The sequence below is a fragment of the Neodiprion virginianus genome, chromosome 4 (genome assembly GCF_021901495.1).
Source record: "Neodiprion virginianus isolate iyNeoVirg1 chromosome 4, iyNeoVirg1.1, whole genome shotgun sequence".
Classification (NCBI taxonomy): domain Eukaryota; kingdom Metazoa; phylum Arthropoda; class Insecta; order Hymenoptera; family Diprionidae; genus Neodiprion; species Neodiprion virginianus.
This window is the reverse complement of record NC_060880.1, coordinates 18,177,624-18,200,932: the sequence shown is the minus strand read 5'-3', so window position 1 is coordinate 18,200,932 and position 23,309 is coordinate 18,177,624. Positions and strand designations below refer to the sequence as shown.

Here is a 23,309-nt window from a genome sequence, read left to right as displayed (position 1 = left end):
TTGTTCACGACCCATATATGCAGCCATCGCCATTATCAATGAAGCCAGTCACCGCGGATGAGCCTTTTTTTTTATATTCTTAACACGTGAATTTTATCAAACTGTATAATTTGATTTATTTCTTCTTCGCATGCAGCTGCATTCAAATTTCAATGCAATTTTATTCCTTCACGTATCCTCTTCTTTCTTATATTCTATTTTTCTCCCTGGATAATTTATTTAATTTCGTGCAATTGTCTGAATCACGTCGAGTTATTTGGTATACGTATAACGGATCGAACGGAATTACCTGCAGCGTATGTTGAAGTAAAGTATGTCGTATTTATTGTGTTCGATTATTATAATGCGCACGATTTATGAACGGCACGTGTTTTGCGAACCAATATATTTTGTTACGTTTTTATATATATATATATTTTTTATGTGTGTATCTAAAATGATCGATTCACCCCAGCCGGTCAGCCTGATTTGAATTTTACTTTATACACTCGCTGTCACTGCGAAGTCGTCCTTGTTCATCTACGACTCGAGGGTTCCGGTTAACGAGTCTAATTTCCACGATTGACGCCTAAATCCAACAAGAAGAAGAATCGAAAGTGAGAGAGAGAGAGAGATAAAGAGAAAAACTGAAAAACTTCCGTCGAAAGAAAAAATTAAAATAAAAAATAGAGAGAAGCAAAACGCCGCGATGAAAAAAAGGAGAGAAAGAAAAATAACGAGAAAAAAAGCACATCGAAGGCGAAGATTTCCGAGTGATTTTTAATTAGTGTCGTTGTAAGCAATAGGAATTCTTTTCTTTTTTGTTTTTTTTTTTTTTTTATTCGTTTCTATTTCCAATTTCTCATTTTGCCGTCAAAAATTTCTTCGTCGCCGATCGCAAAAATAAAGCTCAAGCGGAATTCGGCACGTGAGATACTTTTAGGTTCGCAGCGGTTCGCGATCTTCTCTTTTACTTTGAAAACTACTTTTTTCTCCCTGTCGTTGTTTCGCTGCAGTGATCGACGCGTTCATTGGCGAACGCCCCTTGTCCTGGACGTTCGTTCTATGACGGTATTAAAAGCTTTCTACCCCCCCCCCCCCCCTCTCTCTCTCGAAAAAAGAAAGAAAAGAAGGGCAAAAAAGAAAAAAATAATAATTATCGTCAAATTAAAATTAATTAAGCAAAAGCGACGCTTGCGCTTTTAGCCCCTCTATAGTAGACGTCATTCAAAATGACGGGAACGATCCGCGCGGTTGGTTGGTTGGCTGGTGAGCAAAGGGTCTCTCGCTCCAGGATAAAAAGCAAATAATGAGCGTGTATTAATAAGCGGGAAATCCTGAAGGAACGGCAGCCGTGTGATTTACAATAAGCACGCACATAACGGACGTGTGCGATCGAAACTTCTTATTTTTTATTTCGTCATTTCTGCTTGTCGAAATTTTTCAACTTTGACATTCTTTGTCACTCGTGCTAGTCAAATTTTACAGCTCAAATTGCAAAGCAGAACGATATTCACTGTAACCGGTGAACGGTGTTTTTTTACCTTTCACATTCGAGTGATTCAACTTTATCAGTTCTCTGTTTTTATTTTCGCATTTAACTAGTAAATTAACGAAGTTGAGAAAGATTCAACAAACTCGGAGAAGATGTAATAAATTCATACCAACTGTTGGAGATTTCTTATTAAATAATTATCGTCTACATTTCTGCTTGAAAAGAAATAAGCAAGTACTTATTGAATCACTTCCTTGAGGTTAATCTGCTGAATCTTTCGAATCGACTAAACTCTTATCAGGATCAATAGATAAATTTCCCGAATTTGATAAAATCGAAATAAATTTATACAATGTCCGTATAAATTTTCTCCTATTTAACAAAAAACACAGAAACTACTATGAAACTATATTCTACATTTTAAACAACGAATTGAAAATAGGATAAAGAATGCCGAACTTTTTTTTCGCCGAATTTGTAAAAATTTTCATCGTCAATTTCCGATCGATCGATTTCTCTGTCCAGAAACTCCATTTTAAGGTGAAAAAAATAATCCTTCTAGTGATCAGTCTTTGCGATTAAAAATCCAGTTAATTATCCTTACTGTATGTATTTAAACGAGTGCCAAGACCGTCTTGACACATTAGGGTTCGGTATATAGGTCAGGATTTAATACCATTTATACATTTAAAAAGAAAACGCGAGGCTTGAATTCTTAAAAACCGTAGAATTTATAATTTTTTTTTTCTTTTATCCCAGTGAAGCGAGAGAGAAAGAATTATCATCGTGCTGTTGAAGAATTTATTTAAAGACGAAGAAACGAAGAAATTTTATCACAAATCGGTTTAAAGTGATTTGTGGAAATGTTACATTGATCATGATCTAATTTCGCAGTTTCTCGTATTCTCTACAATTATATTACCGCCTCAAGGATATGCGTCGGGCATTTAAATACACGAAATAAAATTGAAATTGGAAACTGAAGAATAATGCGATTTTACTTATCAAGTTACTTTCTTCCATAGGTATTCATGTCATTCAATGTTTGCAATATACATATACATATACATGGGGAATTCCATGCAAACCGGACCAAGGGACTGTTTAAATATTACGTAACGCTGTTTTTGATTTACTTTAACCCCCCATTAGCATTAGGAAAAAAAGCATTTTTCGAAAATGACATTTAAAATAACTTTTATTCATTTTTTATAGCACAAAAGACGGTACGGATATTAAAATATTCCTTTTCAGAATCGATCGAAACTTCGTAATTAATAGCTATTTTATACCAAACTTAACTTTCCCTAAAGCATAGTTATTTTTATTGTTTTTATTTGGTACATTTTCGCTTACGGTACATTATTTGGACAAATCGTCCTTTAAACTATAATGTAACGTTACGTAGTATTTGAACAGCGCCCAACGGTTGATCTTCACCATTTCTGATTTCGTTTAAAAGATTTTCTGCAACTGTCCCAACTCTGAAACAGTGCCCTGAATTTTTTCAGATTCGTCATTCAACTGTTCAGTTATTCATAAATATTGAAAGTAATTTTGAAACCGCATTTTTTTAAAAATTCTTAAAAAATACTCAGAAACTATATTTATATAACGCAAGTACACTTTGCGTTTTTTTCCTGAGTGTTATCCGTACCCGTTTTTAACTTCCATGATAGGCCAATTTTTCCCATTTTTTTCCAAGCACTTGCAATTTATTCAGTCTACTAAATGAGTTGTTTCGATGGTATAAAAATTCCTGAAAAATTCTCAAAACTTCTATTTTTCACCAAGAACATTTCCAAACAAGTTCCATTATCGAGCGATTTTTGTCTATTATATTCAACACATTCAATTTTTTTTTTATCAACTTCATAATAAAACCGTTCTACAGATGTTCCAAGTTAAAAATGGAAGTGTTGAGAATCCTTGGGAATTTTCAGACCGTTTAAACAATGCTTGAGTTGATCAAGAAAATTATTAATGTTAAAAAAAAAAAAAAAAAAAAATGGAACAAATAATCCGCCCATCATGGGCTCGGTCTTGAAATGCTTAAAAAACAAAATACAGAGCCTAAAAATTTAACTCTCAATATCTATAAATGATTAAATAGTTGAATAAAGAGTCTGAAGAAATTCCGTTTATTATTTGAGAGTTGGGACAATTGCAGAAAATTTATTGAACAAAATCAAAAATTGTTAGGGTCAGACGTTCGTTGGGTATTCTCATGAAATACACGTATTCCCCGTATACGTATAAATAATTTTCACCGACCTATTTCGTGAATATCGACTCCCGTGTTTTTTATCCCTTGTGAATTGAATTTCCCGATTGACTAATCCATAATTGGTGAAAGAAATTGGCTCCGCGTCACTTCGGCCTCGGGCAGCAACTTTCGAGGGTAAAACGACCCTTTATAATATGATCTGGATGTTACGCAAAGTGAACAGAGAGGCAGAAACAGAAGCTCGCCGGTGTAACATCCTCGACGTTCCTTCGAATCCCCGTATCGACAATTGCGCTCCTGAGGTTAAAGCTCGCAAGAAGCGGGGAGGAAACGGGTAGTTCCATAAAGCGAAGAAGCTTCGAGTCGATTCGCGGCTGCTCGAGGAGAGCGCCGATGGTCTTCTTCGCCCCCCTGCTACCCCCGCCGTGTTTCCATGTGTTTGCGCAAGCCGAGGTGAAACCGAGGGTTGAATTTACCCCGAACGAATGGCTTCTGGCACACCGAGTGCTTCGCCACTCCCGCCGCTTATGGAACCCATATTATACGCCCGACAACAACCGCCTCTCGCCTTTCAAACCCCTGACGCCGTTTTGCGACGGAGATACGTAACCCTAATGGCAACTTTTGTTTCACCTCGGTAAGTGAACGAGGGTGTGGGTTCGGTGGATGGGGTGGTCGGCCATCACTTCTTCCGATATTCCTGCTTCCGATGACGTAGATTGAATCAGAGCTGCCTCGATTCGCGAGGAAGAAGTGAAAGCTCGTATATGTAAGGGTGGAAATATAAATCATGCGAAGATCAAAATCGATACGTTGTTCATTCTGTTGCGAAATGGTATTTATCGAATTATTAGATTCGTAAGCTGCCCATAGCTAATTGAAAATGAAGAAATGAAAAACACTGGAATTTCAAACAAAAGCTTCTACATATCGATGCTTCATTTCGAGTCGTTTAAAAATTGTTAAAAATCTGGTACTTGAGTCTCATTTCATTCTAACGCCGATTCGTTTTATTCGGATGGCTATATATTTTATAAAAACTCACCGAAAGTTTTCTGTTTATCATATTGCAGGCATCGTTTCATATTTAATTTCACAACATTGCACCAATATTCATAACAATATGGCAATATTCAATTGGCTCCTGATAAATAACAATATGTCGCAGTGACTGTGTGAAAAATAGTCGTCTAAATAAAACGAGCCACTGTAGAGTGAAATCCAACGAATCAACTAGGTTTTCAACTATTTCGAAGTGATTTGAAATGAAACGTCGTATCTAACAACGAGCTTCTGTTTATAATCTTGGTATTTTCTACTTTTACACTTTTCACCATTCTTCGTAGCTTACGAATACAATAACTTAAGAAATACTCGACGTATCAAAGTTAGTTAGTATAAACTATCAACTTTTGGTCAGATTTCGAAAACTTGTCGAAAATTTCAACTTTATCCAAATACCTCGTATCGATAACTCCCCGGTATCGATAAAGTCGGTATGTTTGGGAAGCTTATGCAATTCTACATAACTTGTAGAAAAAATTATCCGAATCCACTGATACGTTTCATAGTTACTGCTGCTTAAATTTGGAAAATAAAAAAAAATTAATGTATTTCGATGAACGAATTTGAGTGACTGGAGGTATCGACAGTCGTGCAGAAATGTTCCCCCCCCGAAAATAGCACATTTTATTTCCAAATTGTTTTGTTTAGAAAATCTGCAAATACCTGCTGCATAACTTCGTATATGAATCCATTTGTAATTTTTATTTGGCGGAAATTTTCATTTTATGCCATTTTCTTTTCTTTGTAAGTGAAGTAAAATATACAGATACGGCTGAATTGTAGAATTAAAGTATATAAAAGAAATATTAAATTGTACGCAATGAGAATTAATCTAAGCTGATTGTTATTGCCAGCTTATTCCCAAAAATTCCAGCTTCCTTCCACCTTGAAAATAAAAACAAACAATTTTTCAATAAATCACAATGAAAAAGAAACGAATCAGGATTTTTACTTGTATCTTAACGTATAATTTCTCGTGACGATTTTTTTTTTACCCTTATTTGCCAAGCAACGTTGCGAAAACTCTCTCTCTCTCTCTCTCCATCAAAGCAGAAGGAAGGAAATACGATTTATTAATCAATTATGCGTTACAAAGGGTCGCAGTTTACAACAGCAAAAATAATAATAAAAACAAAAGAAAAAAGACGAAAATTATTCCAATTGCACGGTGATTGTTTCTTTGTTTTTCTTTCTTTTTTTTTTGTGTGTGCCTGAGTTTGTGTTTTTTGTTTGGTCTTGTTTCCAGCCGATAAATTTTTACGCGAATTTCACACGTTTCTTTATTTTACACGCATCCTTGCGACCCAACTGAACCAATTAAGTTAATTGAAGAAGTTTGCGTCACAAAGAGCTACGCGTAGTGAACAACGACCTGTTTCACTTGATTTAATTAAACGAATTCTGTCCCACATGTATTTCACCGTCGCGTTTGTTGTATGAAATATTGGACGCCCTGCCGAACAATTATTTGGGAATATCAATAGCACGAAAAAAATTGGTAATCGACAACCACGCTCAAAGAAGACGAAACAAACCAACAACATCTGAATCGGTACACAAATTTCTAGGCAAATTTTATCGTTATAAGAATTTATTAAACAGTTAAATTGATAGTAGCAAAAAAAAAAGCAAAATGTTGCGTATACTGGTTTCTAATTCTTGTAAATGATTACTGAGATTTTGATGAGTATAATTTCCGAAAGATTTCAAGTATTTTGTTGAAGAATGTATAGAGCAAAATTGTAAAATTCACAACGTTTTGCAAAATTATGCAAATTTTCCATTTCTCATATTTTAATCAATGGTTATATTTTACAGTTTCACAAAGGTAGAATAATGGCATGGATGGGTATAAAAAAGAAAGTGAAATATTTTTTGCTTTTAAATTATTGTCTGCCTTTATTCGGGTTTTATTTTCTTGAAAAAAATTAAATCCAATTCCAGTGTAACGCGCCAATTTTCCAAACGTAGAGAAAAAGTTTGACACTAATTGGATACCTAGAGTCGTCGAAAAATACGTATTTCGTATTCTATTTGGAGTGTATTTCAGCTCCATTCAACAAACCTGCACTGCGGCCTCGAGCCGGGTCGAGACGAGTCGGAAAACCGCAAACGTCGGGCAGTCAGCGTATTCGTGTTTTACTGCCAAAAAGAATCACTCCGAAGGTTCATCCGACAGTGGATTGAGCTTTTATTGTCATGCATAAAGTGGTGCTTCCGGAGTTTCCATACCCGCACCGACTTCGGCCGGAACGGTGATCGTAAAACGGGGATCATCCGGTCCTTACGTGCTCCTCGGATCATCCCTTAATGTCGTTAATTGCTAAGGTAAATCCACCGATTGGGGTCAGACCTGGGATTCGTATTGTCGGACAGAAAAAGCTTTCTTATCTCATCGTGGGAAATAAAGCTTGGCGATGTTTCTCTTCCTTTTTTGTCGCCCTTGCCCATACTCGTTGCAAAATTTTCGCGACGTGGATTCATTCTTTCATTCATCCGTTCGTATGTTTTCAAAACGTGGCAGAAAGTTGAAGGACAAGTTCGTGGATCGAGATTGGAACTCGACTCTGAGCAGCACAGTTTTTGGATATTCAGTTTTTTCGATTCATATTTACAATTACTTCGTTACGTGAATTTCGTAACTTAAGAACGGAAAAAGCTCTTTTCGATCACTTCGAAAAATTCTTAGCCCATTCGCGTTACGCATCGGTCAGAAGACATTTATAAACCTTCCTGCGGCTTAAATCCCGAGTATTCAAAAATATATTTTCGGTTGCTGGTTTGCGTTATGAATTCCGAACGGACTTCGTTTGTCACGTATTCCGAGGAGCACGACTTTAAACTCGCATAAAAAAAAAAAAAATAAAAAAATGTATTTCGCTGTATTTTGTTTCGACCTTGTATTATTTTATACATATATGTAAGCAGTCAACGACCACATTCGTGTTCGCAGTTTAAGAACTCCACCCGAGGAACAGAGAGAGGGAACGTTTCGAGGCAAAATCCTGTTTCTCGTGTATAAACATGATGTACCTAAAGTATTTCAAGCACGTAGGGTAGAATCTGGAAGTCTAAATTCTGGAATACAATCATCCCCGAAATTGCAGTCGAGCTTTCTAAAGCAGCAGCTCTCGCTCGAGGATCCCTGGCGGGTCAGCGCTCGCAAGTTGACGTTTTCCTTCCTTCTCTTCGCCTCGTTTTTTTTCTTTTCTATTTTTCTTTTTTTTTTCTAACCGTTCTCTTTTTTCTTCAAATCTTTTTTTCCCCATTTTAGGTGACGTATTACCTGCATTATCGGTATCTGAAATCGCCCGATTTACATCCTTGTTTCGTCTCGTCTCTCTTCCCACTTAGCAACGAATAAGCCAATTTCACGCGAAACTCCCTGCTCAGATTGGTGGGTAATTTTTTCCAGCAGATTTTCCACTCGGCGGAACACGAATTCACGAACTACATTATATCGCTGTATATTATACACAGCGTGTAAATATTGAACCAATTTTTTTACGTGTCACTTGAATGTTTATTTTTCTTTACCATCGTCGTTCTTCTTTTCACTCCTGCGACACGAAGAGAAACTGTTCGCGATGTTTCGACAAATTATCCATCATCGAAATCACGTCAAGTTACAAACAAAATGTATCGCGTTCGAATTGAAATGAAAACATGAAACCATCAAAACTACCTGCTTACAATTTTTTTCCCCTTTACAACGACAATATTAATTTTCAATATTGGACGAAAAAAAGAAACACGATACAGTAATATAACTCGTCCGAGATTGTTAACAGTCGAACTTTTTCAGTTAAACTCCACGCTTATCGAATTTTTTTACTCCGTCGAGTCGGTATCGTTTCTATTAAATTCATCCAGCTGAAGTATCAATGGTTTTTTCGAGTACTTTTTGTCCGGGCTATGCGCCAGATACACGGTTGAGTAATTTCCTAATTACAATATCACCGGCATATTTCCACATCGAGAAAATTTCTCTAATCTCTACGGTGCTATGTATGGGTAACATAAATAGCAGCACCGTAACCTCGAGCCGTGCTATAAATTTGGAGCAAGGCAAGCAAATTGCAGGGTTCCCTGCAAGTTACGTCTTTAGTAGAGTAAAAATTACAAGGGTTAAATTGGGGGCGGACGGTGAGAAGGTCTCTCTTCACATGTACAAGGTGCTTTCGCGCAACGTAACACGGTTACCTCCTTCCTTATATACGTGTGGCGGGCAGCTGCACGGGGTTCAGCTGTTCGGGGTTGGACCCCGATTATTACCCTCTGAATTAAAGACTCGGCTGCGTTTGTTTATCGGCCTTTCCTTTAACGGTCAACTCGCCCCAGTTGGGCCTAGCTCGTCGCGTTACTCCCAAAGAGCCCTCGTTCCGTTGAACATACGCCGAGCGTGCAATTCACCCCGTTTTACATCCCCCTTTGCTCTATCCGATCCTTTGCCACAAGAGCGCTGTTGTTTCGCTAAGAATCAGCAAGTGTTTTCGGTGTGCTTTTTGCTTTTTCTCGTCCCACGCAAAGGAAAGTTTTACACGACGAGAATCTCGCGTTTTTTTTTTTTATTTTATGGGATATTGATAATTTTTTATGGGGTTTTGAAAATTTTTTATGGGGTTTTGAGATTTTTTATGGGGTTTGGAGAATTTTCTATGGGGTTTTGAAAATTTCTTATGGTGTTTCCGGGAATTTTGATGGGATTTCTGAAATCTTTTGCAAGAGTTCAACTTTCACGAGTGAATTCATTGAGCTTCTGTGACAATTAATTATTGCTGCGCTCGTACAACGTGAACAACTGTTGAAATTATGCTACAGTATTTTCAATCCTTAAAAGGAAAGGGTTAATATTCTAATTGTTTCTACTGCAGGAATTTTCTCCAACCAACACTTTAATAAAATGGCAACGGAACAGGATCTGATCCCCTGAATGAACTTTGATTCCAAATTAAGAAATCTTGGCGTGTGATGCGTGTGAAATTTTTTTTTCTAAATCAAATAAAATATTAAAGTAGTCTCGATAACGAACTGTTTTAAGTACGAGCTTCGTGGAGAGGTTGGGTTTTTTTTTTCTTTTGAAGTCTTTTCATCGGCTAGGAGGGTTCTCTGGTTTGATAAAGAAAAACTCCAAAAATCCATGTAAGGAATACTATTTTTTACAACAAATTTCGATGTTCGTTGGAATAATTCATGAAATGTGAAATTTCACGAAAACTGAAATACCAGAGCGAAAAATGGCTAAACGCGAGAAAGATTTCTAAAATGAATTGTTATTTAAAAGTGAAGAGGGAAGTAATAAAATAAGAAATACGATAACCGTAACAATGAAAAAGAACTACAAGCCGAGGTTGCTGAGAAGGCTGCGTAGTATATTTCCTCAAAGGTGTAATTACCTTTGTATATTTAACGTCTCGTTCTTTCTTATTTATTCATTCTTTCGCATTATATACTTTATACCCCTCTTTTTGCAAACCGTTGTAACGCAGTCGAAGAATTTAACTCTATGGAGGGGAAACCCGCGATGCGGATCCCACCCGAAAACCAGACAACTGCTTCTCTCTTCCATAATTTCGACGAAATTTGTTTCACAAATGCCGAGCATTGCGGTTAAGCGTAAAAAATTTCCCCCACGAAAAATGCCCCGCATCTACATTTATATTAAGGAAGTTTTTATGGATCGGTAAAAATCAGGATAAGTGTTTGCACCAATTCTAATTTTTATTTTTCATTATCTCTAAGCTTTTCACCCCAACCTCTCTTATTTGAATAATTCCAACCGTTGTAGCGGGTTCAACGTACGATTGAAACAAAAAAAAAAAAACAAAAGAAATAATTGCAAATCGCTTTAAAAAATTTTAATATCTCGATAACATTTTTTACTCGGGTAAATCATAATCGCGTTTCGAGTGTAATCTGATTTCAATCCAAATGGATTATATCGTACAGATATCATCAAAAACAAATATATAAATCAACCAGACTGCGGGTGAACGGATTACGACTGTAAAAATGTTTCCTTTCTTCTTCATACTTTTTTACTCGACGCGACTGTATCCATCCCTCGGAATGAGCTCGGCTTTTCTATACCGCAACCGATATCCCATCCAGAAGCCAATTACCAGCCACGTAATTACCATGGGTATTGAATTTACCGATACGCGTGTATACTGCGTGTATAATATATACACGGTATATTATGCATGCGAACGTGATATCACCGATCGTGACTGTGAAACGATTATACCTAAAAAAATGTCAAGTATATCGAGAACCCGATAAACGCTTTGATGGTACAGATATATTCCTAATTGAAATGAATTACGTGGCAATTTCACACGGAATAATGGGGGCGGCTTTCATTCTTTTATTTTCCGTATCAAAGCATCGAGCAGTACATTTGAATGAATTTTATCCCCTACCTACAAGCCTGTAGAGTTTTCATCAAAATATCATTGGAATCGTCGAATCGGTCAGTTGGAGATGAAAAAATTGAACCGCGGAAAGCCGAGTTATTTTCTTTCGTAAAATAACTGAATAAATAAATCGATGAAAAAGTGAACGGCATTTTAAAATGAGATTAAAGCGGCGGTTTGCACCTGAATTATTCGCACTCGGAAAGGATGAAAGGGGAGATACTCTATCTATCGGTGGCTGTTTGCTCCAAGTGTTCGAGGAGAGGAGACGAACGAATTCCTGCGGGAAGTCTGCAGAGTGAGATTGGTCATTCAAACGAGTTCCGCGGGTTGGCCGCGTTTCGGCTTTGTCGAGACCGCGCCATTTCTATACGCTCGGTGGCTTTTTAGCTCCGTGTGATTCTCGGCGGAAACCACAGGAGCTCCGGATGTGGACGCTCGGTTCTGGTCCCGGTCGGGGAGAAAAGCTTTGGGAAATAGAAGGACCGACGCGTCTCTGCTCTCTCGCAGGTGATCGTCGGCCACATTCGCAATCAGTCAGCATCGTTCGCAAAAAGCTCGACAGCGGAGCTTCCGGTCCGCGGTTGAACGCCACTTGCTTTTCTCTGATACTGATTGGGCTTCAAAAAAATTTGGTTGAATTTGGTGTGAGAAAAAACGATTTCCTTACAACCACGCATGGAACGTACGGTAATCGCGTTGAAAATGTGTCGAAAGAAAAATGGAACCGGACACAGAGGTTTAAAAAGTGAAAACCGAAGCTAACCTAGTCTGATGTAATTTTTAAAAAGCTCGGTGGTTCAGAACAAAATTTGAAAACACTGAATTTCAATTGCAAATACCTTGACTATTAGGAAAATCAAGAATATCGCAATATTAGACTATTTTTCTTACACCGTAAAATCCTTGCGTTTCGAGTTCCATTTCCTTACAAATATTTTGGAATAGACGTTTTCTGAGTTTCGACAGTTGTTGAAGAAATTTTTTAATACGTGCAATCGTTAAAATTTGCATGATATAAATTTATGGTTCACCAGGAAATGCATTGTTTTTATTCAAAATCTGACTAAGAAAATGTATGGAAAATTCATTGACGAGTATATTCAGTAACTCTGCATTTATCAGAATTTGAAAAGCAACATGGGTTTTATCGTAAGAGAGATAAAAAAAAACACTTTTCCCCGAGTGCACTGAAAGCTCGGATAAAAATCAATGATCAAATAATCGATTTTACATCGCACGAAAAAGCGTTTAATCCATAAAACCATCTGCAAAAATATTTTTATTTTCGGTTGCATAATGTACTTGTGGTGTTCTAAAAAAATAAAAAGAATATTATAACACGATAATTATTTAGCTATGAAAATGTAATAATACGACAGAATATAAACCGAAGTATTTTGTGGTGAAAAGCTGATAATTCCCGTGAAAATATTTGTCTAAGCCCTTGAAGAGTAACGAAAAGAAAATAAACAATCAAATAAACAAATAAATAATCAATAAAAATGTAAATGATGTGCGATGTCCAACGCATATAATTCAATGAAAAAACTTGAGTCATAACAATGAGTACAGAATTTTCAAAGCCCACGTAAATGACACCGAAGTCGAGAATAGCGTCAGGTGAAGTTAGTTCTTGGAGTAGTTCTTAGCTGCTGTGTTCACTTTTCCTCTCTCATCTCTTTTCAGGTTGGATTCTTCGCAGAGTCCTCTCATCTTCGATATCTCGTACGTACCTTGAGGGGTCGTCCTTTGTCACCGAGAGTATGCTTTGTCGAAATTTTCGTGATATATATAGATGTGTATAAAAATTTGAATATGAACAGCGCGTGAGTGTGCATTTAGGCCGTGTACTTCGTACAACGTGTGTTATATATGGGTCATTTCGCCAAAGATTGGCCAAAGTTGTACCGAGTGGTCAAAATTTCAAAAAACTAAATTTGCCTTTCGAAAGATAGTACTCAAAAAGATATCCGTGATTTTTTGAAAAATTTTTTGGCCAGTGGTTTTTGAGCAAAGGCGGCGGCAAATTTTCGAGTTTTCGAAATTACAAAATTTTCAACTCGATATATCTTTTTTCCCTGAATAGATGGAAAAAAACTTCAGACACGTTTTTTTTCGTAATGCTCTGAAGTTTTAAACAAAAAATATATCAATATCCAATGCTATGTTTATAACCTCGAAAATCAGAGTTGAAATCTAAAAATCGATTTTTCAGCCCTTGCCCCCAATTTTAGATCGTTGAAAATATTTTTTTTCGGAAAATTCAGAGTTTTTTACATCGAAAGTGACTCAAAGGAACTTGGGATCTCCATAAATACGTAGGACAAGAATTAAAATTAAAAATAATCACAGCAAAATTTACCATATTTTGTTTACTTTTTCTTTTTATCGGTTATTTTTTACGTAAATAAGTTGAAAACTTATGTTCGATTACCGCGACGGGAACCTCCGTACCTCGTTCCTCCAAGAGAGTCCTTGTTCAAGAGAGCCGCTTCTTATGAATATAGTCGAAATTCGTGAAGACACACACCACGTGTCTGACTCCATGGATCAAACACCTATCCACTCTCGTTGTGACCATTTAGCGGGTATGTTCGAATCATTACAAACTTCATAGCTGAATAAAACAATAATGTCACAACATAAAACAATAACGTAATAAAACCGATAAATAGTATCGACATTTGGCCATCCAACCTCCTTAAAGCTCGGAAGGGACAGGTGGAAATAAAACAGGATGATGTGTTTCAATTTCCAAGTAGTGAGTAATGCGTTTCGATCGTACGTAAATAACGTGGAACGAGAAAAGATAAAAAGTGTATGAAAAAACAGAAGAAAAAAAAAAAAAATAAAATAAAAAAAATAAAATAAAAGCACGCGTGTCTCAAAAACAGCGGCGCACATTCGTCCTGCAGGATATTCGGCGCGGCGTGCGAATGCCACCCCTATCCTGTACCCTGTATAACCCTATATATCCTATCGCGGTGAGCTATTGGCTTTTCAATTTATCGGACCGGAAACGTAGCATGGCCCATACGCGATATTGGTAAACATGGGCGTGTGGATGTGAGGAGCGTTTTCCATCCGTGTTACCCGTTCGGGGCCTCCGTGCCAATATTGCAAAGGAGTAAGGTATATTATACATACGATGTATATTGCATTCGTGCTTTTACCTCTAATGAAGCACCCCGAAGGCAGAACTGTGACGTACACACGAGCCACACATCCTAGCTCAGTGTTGTACGAATGCCCAAGTCGATTCACACGGGCTTCGGAAACTCAAATAACCAGTTCGATAGTTTTGCAATTGCTGGGGAAAGGCGCGCGGAATCAACTCCTTGCGTTAATCTCAAATTCAATCGTTCGATTTGACGTTTTTTACCGAACATCTCGACTTTTTATCTCCCTTATTTTCTTACACAGGTGAGAAATTAAGGAAGATAATAATGGAAAGGAGCTTTGTGTTGTTTAAATATCGTTTCTTTTATGCAATATTCATATTGTGTCTTCTCTGAATCGATTCGTTGAAGCAGGGCTATAACGATGTTTTAGATTCTCGTGAAATACGTTGGGAAGAAGAAAAAATAATGACGGGAATAAGAAAATTGCTAAACATGTGTCTAATTGTGTATCGGTAATGGTAATTTGATCTTGTTCGCAAGAAAAGTACAAAAGAAAAATAGATCGTATCGGTACACGATAAGAGTTGGTTTATGATTTTTAAATCGAAATACAAGATTTTAAAGGAAATAGAAAGAAAGCGAAAAAAGTACGTGTATTATTTTCAAAACTCGTACGAAAGTTTGGGCATTTTGTTACGTCGAATACAAAAGCAAACATTGTGAAATAACACTGCAAAAATAACCTGTACGATAAAATTCATACCTACATAACTTGTGAAAACTTTTATGAACCGCGTTGTGCGCATATTGTACGAGATTTTTGATACGCTGACATCGATTCCTGTTTTATAGGGTGAGAATTTTTCTATAACTATTTAAGCGTGCGGAAGCTTGTATCGCGAAAAATACAATCGAGTTACGATCTCGGAGATGATCTCTGTGAAAACTTTTCTTTCAACGGTTTCGAAGCTGTTGTCGGGAAGAATAACTTCTGTTATCTTTATAACTCTCGATCGAAGATCAACTCCTGCTCTCTTTATTCGTGTATTCAATTTTCTCACCGTGATTATGTGATGGCAGAAAAAGACAGCGAATAATCGCTTAAAAAATGGCAAGGTGAATATTTTTTCCCCTAGTAGAAATAGACCTTGCGATTCGTTGATAATAGTAAAAATAAAAAATTTGTCCACGTTTTTAATCCCTCGATTCGTTGCCTGTTGTAGTAAAAAAACTTTCAGTTATCTAACTTGTATATTCAGTTGCTAAGTTTTGAAAAATAAAGCCTTTTCTTGCGTTCCCAAAAAGCTCCGTTTCACGCAAATTCTTGGCATGTACGACATGAATTTGCGCTTACAAGGGTAAAAATGGATTGATTAACCCAAAAGCCCAATTCCCTAAATCGATAAAATTAGATTCTACAGATTCTAATACCAAAAATCTCCGAATCATTGATAATCTCAAGGTGAAAATATCTTATGGAAGGAAGAGAATGTGCTAAAAAAAAACTTGCTGGAATGACTAACGGATAAAATTTTTCGAATTTTTCCAGTAGAAAAATTCCGGCACGTATGGCTGTGGAAATGTATACATGATATATATGCATATACATACCTACGTAAAATAGGCAGAAAATCGAATAGCGAGATTCGTACGCTTTCCTGAAAGTCGGCGCAGAGCTTGCGGGGAGAAGGCACGGAGAGGTTCAATCGTAGTCGTGGAATTTGCATTTCGTTTCAGTCGAATTTAAATGCAAGCCTGTGCAGATACTTCAAGTACCTACGTTACGTGTACAATACGCATGTGTGTGTGTGTGTGTGTGTGGATATGTATGGATAGTGCTGCTCAGTAATCCTGAGTTTCCTTCGCTCCAATATCGCAACGTCAATGGCATCGCCCATTTCAAACACGGTATAACAGGCACGTGCGGAGTGCCCTTATTTTTACGGAAAAATTCCTTTCTCTTGCAGTCTAACTCTCTACTGTAATACGTATACGATGGATCAGGAAACTGCTTGAGGTTTCTAAGAATTTCTTTTCTTTCTTTTCTAAACGTCGTAAATTGTAATAATAATGGTAGAAATTCCAGCAACCATTAATTGTATAAATAATTAATGCATAAAGAAACTTGAAACAGAATAACTCAAAAAGAAACACGAGAGGATGTGAATTGATACGAAAACATCGCTATGTACGATTTGAATTTCTCAGGTAATTAGTCAAAAGTGATAAGAATACTCGATATTTTGTTGTGAAATTTTTTTTCACAGCTTCTGCTTAAACGTAGAAACGATTTTTGAAATTTGAATACAAGCATATTTTGTAAAGATAGAATTTCAAATTCTTCCGTGTGTTGAAATATATTTACAAAAATCTTATGCACACTTAGAAACAGAAAATGCGTTTGCGAAATTCAACGTCACAAATTTTTTTTTTTTTTTTTTTCAGCAATTCACGGTTTTTGGCACGTCGCATTTTTACAACAAGGCATTCGGCTTTCGAATACGGATGTTTTCAATTGCGATTCCGATGTAAAAAGTAGAGAGGCTTGGGTGAAATGATAATAAACGAAACGCAGTTGGGAAACTTTTCATCGCGAGGCGGCGGCGGCGTTTTGCGAAAACGCGGGGTGAACGAGACCGGGAGAAAAACGCATAAAGAATTTGATGAAATAGTCGTTCCAATTTTTTCGCCTCTGTGTATCTGCCTCCTCCACCAGTTTCTCGGTTCTGTAATATCGTTGTACCTATATAACAAGACCACTGGAGGGAAATATTAAGTTTTCACACCGTAACCATCGCCGCCGGTTCAATCTCTATGCAGATTCGCTGGAGTCGAGTAGTGCAGGTTCGTGAAATCGCCGCCCTCAAACCAAACCTCGTACTCACGATACGTGTACAAAACGCAACTAAAAAATTTGTATCAGCTTTTTTCCGACATGGTGATTAATGCAAATGCTACAGTTAACCCCGGGTTTTTCCTCAAACCGTTAATCTGTCACTTTGAAAATTTGCACCCCTTTACATTTTCTCGAAAAAAGCAACAGCAAACTTTTAAATAATATTTCTAAACCATTGGTGTTTTTCTCTACTATTTTCACCGGTACTTTAACCAGACTTTAAGAAGTTTCACTTTACGGTATGAACGTGAAAAACTTCGAGTAGCTAGTTCAAAATTTGATTAAAACAAACAAGTCTGGACGGTAATTCTGATTCGTTCGAAGTTGAGTTTCAAGAGGATTCGAAATGAGGAAACAAGTTGCGAACATCTTTAGTTAAGCGACAGAATTTTAGAGCTAATCTAAAGAGAACATAAAAATCTTTTACATTTGATCCGTGGTGAAATGTTTGTTGCATATTTGTCCAGAAAACTATCGAGTCAATAAATACACATTCACGATTTGTTGCAAATTTAGAAAACGATTATTTTCCTCTGTTATCTTAAAAAATTTGCCGCTTCTTTTCGTCGTCGTTCGTACTTTTCTAATCTGATCTATCACTGTCACGATTTTGTGAAATATTTGTTGCATACTTGCCGAGGAAACTATCCAGTCAAAAAAGTTCCGCAGCATTTTACCCAAATCAAGTTTGCACAACGTGTGTTAATTTCGCGTGAAAATCTGGCGCGAGAGTTTTGGTTGGAAATTATTATAATCGGGGCGGAATTTGCAGGCTCGCAAGGGTTGTTTTTCAGCCTCTGCTTCTTGATACACGCAGAGGTGAGACGAATGGATTTTTTAGAAAAATTGAATCCCCGTTGCGCGTGCAGACAGTGCAAAAAAGGGGGTAGAAAGAGTGGAGAAAAGAAAAAAAAAAACGGCGTACTCTTTTGTACCGTGAGCAGTGTTACTACGGGACCGACTCGTAATCCCCGATTCTCAATGCATTCAATCCCCCGCGAATCTTCGCTGTTCGTTTTGCCGCGTATTTCGACAATCGCTTTGGCTGTTAATCTCGGAAAGATTTTTCTCAGACCAAATGGGAAAGGGAGGAAAAAAGAAATTGAAAGTAAAACAGCGAAGAATGCCTACTTCTTTTCTAACGCGTTTCATTGTTACGGTTTCATTCATTTTCAAAAATTCTCGTTCAGAACTGATTCACTTTCCAGTTGGAATAAATATTTTCTTGCACAGTTGAACTTGATGAAAAAAAAAAAAATAAATAAAAAGAAAAAAAAAAAAACGAAGAATACAATCTAAAACGAAATGAAAGAAGCTTCAGTTTTTAAACGGTGAATACAGATTCACGATTCGTTGAAAATTCAGTGTTTTTCTGTGTTATCTTCAAAAATTTTCTGCTTCTTTTCGTCGTCATTCGTACTTTTCCAATTTGATCTATCACTGTCGTGGCTTTTTTTGTTCGATTAAACTTGGCGTAATGAAAGAAAAACCATTATTATTATCAAATATTACTTTTTTTTTTTAACATTAATTATTCACATTGGGGTACTTGTCGAAATGAAACGGGTGAATTTCTTCTTGAAAAAAGGACACAGTATAAAGTTGAAAACGTGCATCAAGATATTTCAAAAGCTAGAAATGGATTCAGAGAGCACGAAATATTCGCTCTGCTGAAGTTTGATGAAATTTCAAACGATCCAGTTTAAATGCTGGAAAATAGCACGATGGAAATTGTCGGTTCATTATACGAGAAGCAGCGACCGCGACGTTATAATATTTTTCAAAGGATAATATTGCCGGTATAAAACTGCAAGGCAAGCGACTGTGCACTGTCTCTTTACGTATATATACATCTCACGACACACATACACATATAAATATACATATACATATGTACTATGTACGTCTTCTGTACAGACGAGAAAAGTGCTTCTTCCTTGTCGTCCTATTATGGTAATATTTGATAATTTGTAAAGAGTACGTTGTACCTGAACCGCCGAGCAAACTGAGTCTGCGTTCGAACGAGACGAAATTAGTGAAAATAGGAAGAGAATAAAAATGGAATACGTAAGTATGCGGTACGCAGCGATGGAAAGAAAAGTAAAGTGATAACGCCGTAGGTTTTATTTATTAAACGACTGAAGGACCATAAATCTCACGTGTCAAATCTAAGATTTTCTTCTCCATCATTTGAAAATCATTTTTGCTTTTTACAAATTGCAATTGAAGACAGTGATTGAAGGTTGTAAACCAAGAAATTGCTATTACCTACATTACGTGTGGCTGTAAACAGTGTTTGGAAACTTTTTAAAGTTTTTCATACACAATGGTTTCCATTGTTCGGTATTTTCTCGCTTCTTCTTCGTGATCTCGTAGCTTTGTATTTTTTTATTTGCCGTTCGATTGTGTTATCGTTTTTTTTTCTTTTTTCTTTCTTTCTTTTTTTACTTTTTTTATTTGAACCGATAACAAGATAAGCAATTCAACGTCTGACCATTAATTGTATACCGTATGTATGATATACGGATATAAATGAATAATTCACTATATTCTCCGTCGTTACTTTGGCTGGAAATCTGGTAGCTTGCCTAGCTGGAATATCCAAGCTATCGTCGCGTTGTCCGTTTGTGTGTTCGAATAACGTAAATATCACGGTCAGCTCTCGCTAGTGCGTGTATAGAGTGCAGTGTAGGTTCAGTCACGGCATATGATCCTTGGCGCCGATTCAAATGTCCCGGTATAGGGATGCCATTATCCTTGCTTGCTTATCGTGCACAGGCAGCTTGAGTGCGCGTAATTGGTGGAATCGCGGGGAAAACTCGATTACGCGTCACGAATTCAAAAAAGAAGGAAACAAAGAAATAGTGCTATTCGTAGAGAAATTCAACGATTAGCTGCATTTGTATTAGCAGTTGTATTAGTTATATATATATATATATATACATGTGTACAAATTTACTCGGGCATAAAATTAATGAGGATGAAAAAAGGTAATTGCTAGTCGTAAACTGTGTATACTCACGATACACCATGACGAAACCGTCGGACACTCGTTCAGATGCATCTGAGCTGTGTAATTTAGACAGGGAGTGATGCTGCCGACGCCGTCGTTGTACATTCCGCATATAAAGCAGTTCAGCCCTTGCGTCGTTCCTGAAAAAATAAAAAAAAACAACGAGATGACAGCCAAAGGTTTGCCGAAACAAAATCCGATGATGAATCGAGGTTGAAAACAAGCTGAGAAAGTTAGACTGTAAGTATTGTCGTGTTGAAATTGGCCGACGCGACGTAAACAATTGTTGGATGATTTTTTTGCTAAATTTGTAAATTTAACGTCAGACAGTGTTAGACATGTATTGAATACAGTGTCAAATGGACATCGGACAGTGTCTGATTGTCACCAAATTGTGAAATGAAGTCTTTCTTGGAGTGAATCTTGTTGCTTCGAATAATGGTTCAATTGAGTGGACAATTCGATTGTAAAAAAGATGATCGTTTGCGGCGTACGTAAAGTTTTAAAGTTGTTTTTTAACTGCCGCGCAGGTTACGATGGAATTGATCCCGTTGGTGAGTAGTCTTGAAGTTACGTCCTTCTCAGGGAGATGAGCTCGATGTGTTTCCCTGGGGCTTTGAAAAGAGGACCGGAACCGTTCGAACGGAATAGCGGTTAACGTGTGCCGCCATTCCGTTTCAGGAAATGGAATTTGGAAAAAGTTTTACATTCGCGATGCGTTATTAATATAATTATGACCCCACGTCACGTTTCTGATTATCGTGCCGTTCAGGCTTGTTCAACTAATTGCAACACCGATAGATACGTTACGCAAGAGTTGATACCGCGAGGCCTAAACCACTTGTCGCGGTTTTAATCACGTCGTTCACATCGGGAACATTGATGAGGGGAAGTCGAGACGTTCCGTGGTGCATGCATTCCGGGTACGGTCCAATGGATTGCTACACCGGTATCACTGTAGCAATTAAGATACCGCAGACGACTCTTGGATGATCGAGGATGTGTCAGGTCTAGAGTGTAGCAAAACAACTGTCGAAATGGAATCGTTGTTAAGCGATGGTTCGGAATTAATAACTGATGGAAATTGCTCATGCTTAAAGTGACATTGAAAAGCCGATGGAATTGAATCGAAAATTGATTTTATTCAGTTAACGCACTCGCGTGACTTCATTTGGTAACTCGTCGCGATATCAAGTGAATTTAAAAACATCTCGCAAAATGTAAATCTCACGAATTCATGTACGGCAGTTAACAGATCGCAATTGCAATGATCCGAGATGAATTTCGGAACGTCGAATCAAACGTGCCGCGAGTATATCCCCTCGGCCATATCGCGACGAAGTATACAACCATCCGTATTTTCCCAACTTACGAACCCCAACCGAACCATTCCGCTTTTCTCTTTTCTTATCATCTCCCGCGGTGTATTTTTCATCAATCAGACGTGGGACGGCGTCTCCCGAAGTCCGAAGACCCAGGATCGTGATGAAATGACAGAGAATATATGTATAGATGTATACCGTGTATGTACAGGAAGAAATGGGGATGATTTGTATGCAAGCGAGCAGCGCCAGTCGTCATCATCAGAGGTCGGTATGAAAAGAGTTCTCTCGACTTGGAGCTAGCGGTCATAGCCAGCGTATCGGATCTCAATTCGCTATAGCAATTCGCGGGAAATTGGAAAAGTTGTTTCTTGCTTATCGGGAGAGACTTGGGGTCTCGTCCTCCGACGGTGGTCAAGCTGAGAGAGATCGTGTCCACCAGACGCGACCCGTCGAAACGGTTCGCGAAGAACCCAGTGCAGGAGGAGAATCTTATTGATTCTAACCCGAAACGGACGATTGCTCTCGACAAGTTCATGAATTCGATTGAAAATTCGGTATCTGATTAATTTTTGTTTTTCCAACTCCTCGACAGTAGCATCATCCAATGGTCCAGGTCAGGATTTACGACCGTTGAAAACTAATAGTGTGAATTTTACTAGCTTGTCATTGGTAGTGTCATTACATCGATCCCGATTCGCGAGGCACCAAGGAAAATAATATCGCGATACAATCAATTGTCGATGGGTGCATGGCAGTTCAGTTAATGAAACCAGCATAATGTCGCAGTAACTAATTATTACGGGATGGCAACATCGATGTTTTTTCTAGTACTACATATTCTGACGGTTTCACGAAGTTCGTGACTGATGTTTGCTGTTTAAACGTGAGTTCTGATCTTCAAACAGTAATCAGTAATTGAGAATTTTGCAAACCTCCCAGTAATTTATACAGTACTCGAGAGAAAAATTCGTATATACGTCATACGGTGATCAGTTTTCATGAGACAATGATCTCCTTAAGTACACTCCGAACATCCAGCGCAGCTACTTGAGACTCTATAGTCGATAGTCTGTTCATTGCGGAGGTTGCACTGGCCTGGGTTTCCATATCACGTAGCTGATGGTCCGTTTCGGGATCAGGATAGAAGGATGGGAGAGGCGAGATCCCTTGGTCCTAGGAAACCCATTTTTGTGCAAATGTCGCCGGGAAAGAGACGTAGAACTATTGTCATTGTGCGATTCGTAGCGAACGACGCGCTTCGGATTTCGGAAACAATCTAAAAACTCCTTTACGACCAGACCGAGACGATCCCATTGAAAATCTGTGTATCTTCCGTAGAACTTTTCAATTTCCGCACCGGGATCAGTCCATTATATATACTATATACACGGCCGTAAACCCAATCAGCGCAAAACGCGGCGTCACCGAACTTTTATTTATCATCTTTTACGGAGGTTTTTGGTTCGGGTGTTGGATAAACGCGAAAATCTCAATTCAATGATTTTTGCGTTGAGAAGAAGAGGAACAACTTTTGATCCGGCGATAATACGCCGCAGAGAATATTAAAAGCTCGAATACTTGTATCAAATGCAAAGTCAACACTCGAAAGGCAATAAATCGTTTGATAACTAATTCTGCAAGAATAAAAATGCTGGTGCAAGTTATTTCGCAGGTTTGAAGATTTGTTCAATCCTTCAACGTCCCACGTTTCAACTCTTACTTTATTGTTTTCTGTTTCTCCGTAAAATACGAGGATGTTCATACTTTC

At 37.7% G+C, this 23,309-nt stretch overlaps 1 protein-coding gene across 2 annotated transcripts in view; it reads right to left on the bottom strand.

The window, feature by feature from the left end:
- LOC124302947 (lymphocyte antigen 6G) overlaps positions 1-23,309 on the bottom strand; it is a 60,994-nt gene that overhangs the window by 19,253 nt on the left and 18,432 nt on the right. For both annotated transcript variants that reach the window (XM_046759557.1, XM_046759559.1), the window contains one exon: positions 20,226-20,356. In XM_046759557.1, the coding sequence (XP_046615513.1) occupies positions 20,226-20,356 (131 nt within the window). The remainder of the gene's footprint in view (positions 1-20,225; positions 20,357-23,309) is intronic.